The sequence below is a fragment of the Brassica napus genome, chromosome C3 (genome assembly GCF_020379485.1).
Source record: "Brassica napus cultivar Da-Ae chromosome C3, Da-Ae, whole genome shotgun sequence".
Lineage (NCBI taxonomy): Eukaryota > Viridiplantae > Streptophyta > Magnoliopsida > Brassicales > Brassicaceae > Brassica > Brassica napus.
Window position 1 is genome coordinate 39,431,760 of NC_063446.1, and position 7,686 is coordinate 39,439,445.

The following is a 7,686-nucleotide window of genomic DNA, read 5'->3' on the forward strand; positions in this document are numbered from 1 at the left end:
TTTGAGGGAAAATATTAAAAACATAACATTTTCATCTAGTAGTAAGAAATTAAGGCTTATAATTTCATTACCATTCTTAGGATTGTTAAATTCCCATAGTCGAATTACTCTTCCTATAATTTTTTGTTCTCCACGTTTCATCATAATGTTTTCAAGAAACTTGTACCAAGGGACTTCGGTTTCTTCCATTTCTAAGTTGTTTTTGTTAGTAAATTAGTGGTCCTACTTTTCTTTTACAGAGGGAGAACGTAATGGAAAGTTGTGTTGCTTTTGTTATCGTAACCCTTCATGTTTTTTGAATTGATTTTATAAAACTGTGGAAATGGTTGGACGTACGACTTGTATATTTTTTTCTTAATACGGATGAGTTGGATTTTATTTATCTTTTCAAAATATATGGGTATTGAATACTGTAAAAGCATTGTTATGTTTAGTGAATAAAACCAACGAAGACGTAAAGATAACCGAAAAAATTTTATTTGCTTTGGCGATTATTTTCTAATAAAAGCTTTTTTAGTTTCCTTTCTTTGCCACATATACATTTCGCTTCTTTCTTCTTTCTTTTATTCAATCAATAAATTAACAGAGATCTTTGTTCGGGTCTTAAAATAGATTTACATATAAATTATCATGTCGCTTGGTCTTTTTCCCTTTTATTGTCCAACGGTTTTGGGTAGTTAATCAAATTCCCTAATTCCAAACCGCCATGTCTCAACTTATAAATGCTTTTGATTCTCACACCTTTTTCCCAGTTTCGATCTCTATTTTTCTCAAAATGTGTGATAATAATCTTAGCGTTTTGCAAGATATTGAATCTTGGCAGGATGAAGAGCCAACTGTTGTGCCACCTTTAATGTGCGCCGAAGCCGTGCGTTTGAATCGTTTTTCCATTGTTTGCGTTCTTGTTAACCCAGAGAAACAGAGTATGAGTGCGTTGATTAATCAGATGTTTTGCATTTGGGGCTTAACTGATGAAGTCATTGGTCGGGTTATTGACTCCAGGAAGTTCCAGTTTGTGTTCCAGACAGAGGAGGCCCTAAACAGAGTTTTGGAAAAAAGTCCTTGGTATTTTGCTGATAGGTCGATCGTTTTGAAGCGTTGGGCTGCCACCTTTACTGAAGAAAGCTTAAAAGAAGGTTCAGTTCTGGGTTCAGATAAGGGGAATCCCTCCCCATTATCTATCGAGAGCAATAATTGATTTCGTTGGAGACAAACTTGGAGAAGTTGTTGACGTTGAATTTGACGACTCAACAAACCTTACGGATTATGTTTGGTGTTGGTGAGATTTACATGCTGTCTTTTCGTTATGATCGTCTAATGAGTTTCTGCAACAAGTGTGGAATGTTGACACATGATGTGAAGGAATGTCTTTTGCATACTGATGAAGATGCATGCAAATGTAAATTAAGAGATGTGCTTTGTGGAGATATGTGGAATATTACTTCGCTGTATTGAATCTTAGATCCTACAAATATACTCTCTGAAATTCTAGATAGGAAACATTACCAGAGGAGATCAATGAGTTATTGAGAAAGAAGATATGTTCTCTAGCCTCCTCAAATGAAGCCTTGAATGAAGAATCCGGCTAGGAAGACAGAGGAGAGGGAACCACCGTACCATCCCAGATCTAACCTCCGCCGTCGCAAAAGAATCACTCTAGAAACCGAAGATGACAAGCTTCCGCCCCGATGACAGACAAGCGAGATTCCGACAGTGCCCTTGCCGTCCTCTAACGGAGACCAACCGTCGTCTCCCCGACGAGTCACCAGAGCATGTCGCTCTCGCATGGACCTAGACACTACCTATCACCACCGACAATAGCTATTCCGTCTGTTGTAGCGCCTCGCATGGGAGGGAGAGAACACTACCATCGCCGGCTAGGTCACCGAACAAATTGCAGCGCCTCCACCCTCGATGAAACCGAGAAAGTGAGTTGGGAGAGAAAGTTTGTGTGCACGTTTATTACAACCGCCACTCAAAGGCCTCAATATTAGAGATCCTCAATTAGGTTTAACGGTTGTTAAAACGGATAATGATATTCCATAATGAAAAAGAATCCACAGAGAGACGGAGAAATTTGAAGAAGAGATGATAAAAAAAACTGAAAGGAAAGAAGAACAATGGTCATTTGATTTTAAGCACAAAAACAAACGATGTATAAATTCGTTAAAAGAGTGTAATTTTGAAAAGTTGTAACGTTTGAGAAGTGACGATTCAAAAAGAAAGAAAACTAAAGAGATGTCGTTTGCGTATTGGTGACATCTTACACTAAATAAAACTAAAATTTTATCCGTTATATGACATAACTGAAACAATTTTAACCATACAAGTTCAGTTTTATTTTCCTATAAAAAATGCTGATGTCAACGTACACAGAATGTTGGATTGCTATTATATATAGATCATCTAGATTGATTGGTTTATGTTACACTGAACAAGATCTAGATTAATTTATGTTTGGACAGTGTTATGTTACAATGAACAAGATCTAGATTGATTGGTTTATGCTTTAACAGTGCTATGTTACAATGAACAAGATCTAGATTGATTGGTTTATGTTACAATGAAGAAGATCTAGACTGGTTTATGTTTGAACACATGTAATGAAATAGAGGATGTACTCTTGCTATATCTTTACAAGCATTTTATGGATTTGAGGTTTTTAACACAAGAAAGGAAACTGAGGAACCGTTCAAACTTCATAGCCAGGGTTCACAGTCTGCTGCACATCTCCATAGCTCTCAAGCTCAGTCACATCCTCTACGCTCCCAAGAAACAGAGGCAACCTCTGGTGAAGCTTCACTGGCTGTATCGAAAGTATCTCTCTCTTTCCGTCAGAGGCTTTGCCACCAGCTTGTTCCACTAGATAAGCCAAAGGGTTTCCTTCGTAGACTAAACGGAGATGGTCTCTTGGATTCATAGCCACTCCTCCGTATAACAGTGTCCTGTGAAGATCAGCCACCAGAGAACAAATGTAACGTGCCGAGTACTTCTTCGGGTTCTGGCCTTTCCCTTGTCGTACCGTATCAATGTACTTCCTCAAACCTTTTGGCCAGTCGAAGTACCTCGCATCATTCACCGAGTAGATTTGTCCTGAGAGCAATGGTCGAGGCAAGTTCTTTTAGATGCATGATTAAGGATGTTGCAATTAGGCATGTGCATTTATCTAGAACCGAATGACTGAACCGAAATAGCAGAAACCAAGTCTGAAAACAAACCTGAATACATACCCAAATTTTTAAAATACAGATTATATATACCTAACAATATCAATTATATTTAGTTTCTAAATAATCAAATATGCTAAAAATACTATTTATAAACTGAATACCTGAAAACCCGAATTACCCAAATACCTTTTAGCCGAACAACCCCATATTTAACTTGAAAACCCCGAATTATCCGACATTTTTACACATATTATCCGAAACTACCCGGAGCCGAATTGGATCCGAAGTTTTTTGGATAGTAATTGGTTCTCAATTTTGCTACCGAACCTAACCGAAAACCAAAATAACCGAATCAAACTGAACCAAATTTTGTCAATAACCAAACATAAGAACCGAGAAAACCGAAATAACCGAAACGAAACCGAACCAAAAATCAACTATCATGCCTAGTTGCAATGGATCAGTCTCAAAACAGTTTTTACCTCGAGGAGGGATCTTAATGTTTTGATGTGTAAGAACGAACTCGCCCGTGGAATGATCAAGCGTGAAGGCATGTGTTCCAGAGCCAAGAGTAACGCAGAGTATCGTGGCTGAAGAGTACAGCACGTAACCGGAAGCTACAAGCCTGTTTCCTCTCTGCAGAGAGTTGAGCTCAGCTTTCTCTTCAACAGGTAAATGATCAAGCTCAACGAGTCGATTGTAAATCCCAAATATAGTTCCAGTGGGTATCGAAGCATCGATGTTACGTGAACCATCTAAAGGATCTACAACCACAACGTAAGGACCATCATCTTTTATCCAAGTGGGAGTATCGTCTTCTTCTGAAGCCATTACTGCTACTTTCCCTGAGTTTCTGAGAGATGACAAGATGATATCGTTCTGACAAAAACAGAACATCAACTGTAAGACTGAATCTTTATATGAATCATGACAACAACAACAACAAAGAGGGTGAAGAAAAACACATACCGAGACAATATCAAGCGGCTTAGGCGCGTCTCGGTCAGAGCCAGTAGAGGAGTTGACAGAGAGCTTTCCAAGTGAAGAGTTGAAAGGAGAAGCGACAAGAGAAGCGATTCTTTTACAGGCATGTTGCAAGTGGTAAAGCAACACCACAAGATCATCTCCTACATTTGCACCTCCTCCTCCATAACCTATCATCTAAAAAAATTCACTAACAACCTCGGAAACACAATACTGAAATCTCAATCAAAGCTGTATACACAGAAGAAACTTCAAAATTCATCTTTAGATTTTTGCCTCACTGAGAGAGTTTTGCATACCTATCTTACTCAATTAAGCACGTTTTAAATGCATCGAATTGACAGGATTATATGTTCGTTAAGACACAGCAGTTTAATATTTACCTGCAAAGTCTACGAGAGTACAGTATCCATCACCATCACCACTGATCGAAGTCTGACGGGCGGCGAGGGGCTTAAACGAAGCAGACTCACCGCGAGACACCATGCCGCGACGGTTATATCCGGCGGTTGGAGGAGAGAGAACAGAAGATACGGTTTGTCTTAGCGGGTAAAGATCGAGACTTGGCGGGGAAACTGAAGTTGGGTACAGAGTTGTAGGGAGAGATTGCATTATTTTTTCTGAGTTCAGAGCATTCGCAGAACTCTCGAGTCTCTCATCTGGATACGCTTCACGCGATGACGTATTCCATAACCACAGCATCGCATTCCGGTTAATTCTGGAATTGGGTTCCGGTTTTGTTCTTAACCGGTTCGGTTACAAGAGTAAAGGAAAGGCCTTTTGGCATCATCAACTTTATTCATAAAAACAGAGAAACCAAACAGAATCTATTATTGTTACAAAGTTAACTTCATTTTAAGATTCACAGATTTAAGTAACTTTTTCTTTCTTTTTTTTGCTTATGAAGAATTCTTGTGGAGCATTGGGTCAGAGACAACTTGAGGCTTGAACTCTGGCTTTATGTACTTATCCAAAAGATCCGCATAGACTTCGTATCTTGCAGTCATTCTAAATCCCCACTTGTCTTTGTACTGCCTGCAGAGATTGAGATCCATGTCCGAGATCATTAACCCGTCTCTGCAACGCGACAAAGACGGCGTGCAAGAAGCATCCGGTGCAGAGAAATAGCTTGATCCATAGAAATGACCAAAGTCATTGTGCTGCGGTTTCCCATCCCCTGAGGTGAAAGCATTTGGGAACACCTCGGTTCCAACTCTGTTAATGGACCCCACAAAGTAACTGTTTGCTATCGCAGCGTTTCTTGCCTGGACAGATTGAAATCATCAGACCATGTTTTGTCATAATAGATAGAAAGCTTTCTAAGAGTATTAGAAGTAAAAACCTCAATAGGCCACATTGGTTCACTGAGTTCACCAACAGTTGCTGAAGGGTTGAAGACAATCTCAGCACCGTTTAGACCAAAAGCTAACCAGTTTAGAGGATGGTGTCTTCCGTAACATATATTGACAGCAATTTTCCCAAACACCGTCTCAAACACAGGATGGCCAGTGTCTCCTTCCATGTAATACGTGCTCTCGTTGAAATCTCCTACCCTCGGTATGTGGTTCTGTAATAGAAGTTAGCTCAGAAACGAAAAAGACAAAGCAAGAAAGAGACATTGTAGTGCAAAAGTTTTACCTTCCGATGCTTGCCAATGATCTTACCGTTATTCCCTATAATCACAGCGGTGTTCCAAAGCACTTCACCGTGATCCATATCTCTTTCGAGAATAGGACTAACAATCACCATGTTATACTTTTTGGCTAGCTCTTGAAGAAACTTTGTTGACTCCCCATCGATAGGTTCTGCAAACTCACACCATTTCTTCTCCCTTGTACAGAACGCAAACGGCATAGTCCAAGCTTCCTATCCCATTGAACCACTTCAAAGTTAACAATACGGTTAAATTTTGTAAAAGAAAGCAAATGGAGGCAAACCTGTAAGCAGAGTATGTTAACACCAGCAACACCTGCAGCGTGGATGATCGGCTTCAGCTTCTCGAAGATTCCTCTTTTTTGGTCGGAGAAGGGAGCAGTGGTTGGAAGAGCAATGGAGTTTTGGACGAGACCAACTCTGACTACTCGAGGCTTTCTCATCTGCTCTTCATCAGCTGAAAAGCTAACCGCCTAGAAAAATAATTTGTACAAGGATCAAATCAGACTAGTTTCACTCACAACATGATTAGATCCAATAGTAAGTATCAAACCTGGAGATCAAAATCATGTTTTGAAGAGAGGGCTTTTGCAGAATCTGGCAGAACAATCTGTTCAAGCGATCTGCCACAGTTACTTCCAAGTAGCAATCGGCTCACCTCCTGCATAATCAAAGGATCCATTTTTTTCATAACTAGTAGACACACTACAAATCCAACAAACACTCGAGTTGCTAGCTAATCAAGAACCGCGAATTTAGCAAACGTGAAACCAAGAATCCAAAACAGTAATTAGTTTCACCTGATAGAGCTCAGGCTTCAGATTCGAGGATAAGAGTTGATGCAGCGAATCATATCCACGGATGGATCCGTCGGCAGTTGTTTCTCCGTTTGCAGAGATGCTCTTATCCATTTTCTACAGGAGTTTTCTGAGATGGTCTTTCTGTCGATCACGAAACTAATATGGCAGATGACTCTGATGTCAATAATGATCGGTTTAGGCTATTTATTTATTTACATTTATTTATTAATTAGTTTATTGGGAAGGGAATAATCAGCCTAATCATTCCATGGCAAGAGAAGTAATTAAAAGAAGGAATCTCTGCTCAACTAAAACATCTTTCTTAGAAAGATAATCCTCACTTTTTGATTCACGGTGGTGTAAATTGAGTTCATATGTCTGCTTAACGCCGCGGTCTGAACCATGTGGTAGCCAATAGGAAAGCAGATAGAAACAGTGTGAGATTAATGGGCCGTGATGCCGATGAGGCCCAATGGCTAATTCATTTAGAGCCGACCATTTGAACACCGATTTTCATTAGTTAATGAGATTAATTAGTGATGCGGTACGTTGACATGTCCAAACCGTTTTATTTTACGGAAAAAATCGTTTTCGGTTTGAACCTATCTCATAGAATACCCAACTAAACCGGGGAATCACGGTTTGATGTTGTCACAAATTCAGATCAACGCTTCCAATCGAGGAGAAACTTATTTACGGAGAGAGAGAGAGGAGATATGGTAGGCGGCGGAGATGACGGACGCGGCGGAGCTGCTGGTAGTCGTGGTGGTAACAAAGCGGAGGCGGATCGGTTGCTCGTAACATCGGAGAAGCTTCTATCGTCTAGTGACTTCCAAGGAGCCAAGGCATCAGCGATCCGCGCATGCAAATCCGACCCGACCCTAGCGGAAGCGGCGGACTCCATCCTCACAATCTGCGACGTTCTCATAGCCAGCGAGATTCGTTTAGGCAACTCAAAATTACCTGACTGGTACGCCGCGCTGCGACTCGGTCGGTTAGCTCAGAACCCCGAACACGTCGCGACTCAGTCCGTAGGCTCGCTCTTGCTCCCAATCCGTCTTATCGCTTTCGTTAGCCGA

The 7,686-nt window shown here is 40.5% G+C and overlaps 2 protein-coding genes across 2 annotated transcripts; both read right to left on the reverse strand.

The window, feature by feature from the left end:
• Positions 1-2,523: 2,523 nt before the first annotated feature.
• LOC106426647 (fructose-1,6-bisphosphatase, cytosolic) lies at positions 2,524-4,861 on the reverse strand. The gene is made up of 4 exons (XM_013867361.3): positions 4,538-4,861; positions 4,140-4,324; positions 3,653-4,049; positions 2,524-3,093 (listed from the first exon to the last, which is right to left on the reverse strand). Exons 1-4 carry the CDS (start codon positions 4,854-4,856, stop codon positions 2,693-2,695), a joined length of 1,302 nt encoding a protein of 433 aa, XP_013722815.1. The 5' UTR covers positions 4,857-4,861; the 3' UTR covers positions 2,524-2,692.
• Positions 4,862-4,919: 58 nt separating this feature from the next.
• LOC106426648 (beta-ureidopropionase-like) lies at positions 4,920-6,986 on the reverse strand. Its single transcript, XM_013867362.3, has 6 exons — positions 6,608-6,986; positions 6,361-6,468; positions 6,092-6,280; positions 5,793-6,020; positions 5,497-5,721; positions 4,920-5,419 (listed from the first exon to the last, which is right to left on the reverse strand). The coding sequence occupies exons 1-6, from the start codon at positions 6,716-6,718 to the stop codon at positions 5,054-5,056; spliced, it is 1,227 nt and encodes a 408-aa protein (XP_013722816.2). The 5' UTR covers positions 6,719-6,986; the 3' UTR covers positions 4,920-5,053.
• Between the last annotated feature and the right edge of the window lie 700 nt (positions 6,987-7,686).

Bases quoted from the DNA above. Each gene is read 5' to 3' on its own strand.
- LOC106426647 (XM_013867361.3), bottom strand. From the start codon at position 4,856: ATGCTGTGGTTATGGAATACGTCATCGCGTGAAGCGTATCCAGATGAG. The intron at 4,050-4,139 runs GTATGTGTTTTT...TGTTTTTGTCAG, and splicing joins AGCCGCTTGATATTGTCTCG to AACGATATCATCTTGTCATC. The intron at 3,094-3,652 runs GTAAAAACTGTT...CATTGCTCTCAG, and splicing joins CATTAAGATCCCTCCTCGAG to GACAAATCTACTCGGTGAAT.
- LOC106426648 (XM_013867362.3), bottom strand. From the start codon at position 6,718: ATGGATAAGAGCATCTCTGCAAACGGAGAAACAACTGCCGACGGATCC. The intron at 6,469-6,607 runs GTGAAACTAATT...TTGATTATGCAG, and splicing joins TGAAGCCTGAGCTCTATCAG to GAGGTGAGCCGATTGCTACT. The intron at 6,021-6,091 runs GTTTGCCTCCAT...TCAATGGGATAG, and splicing joins TTAACATACTCTGCTTACAG to GAAGCTTGGACTATGCCGTT.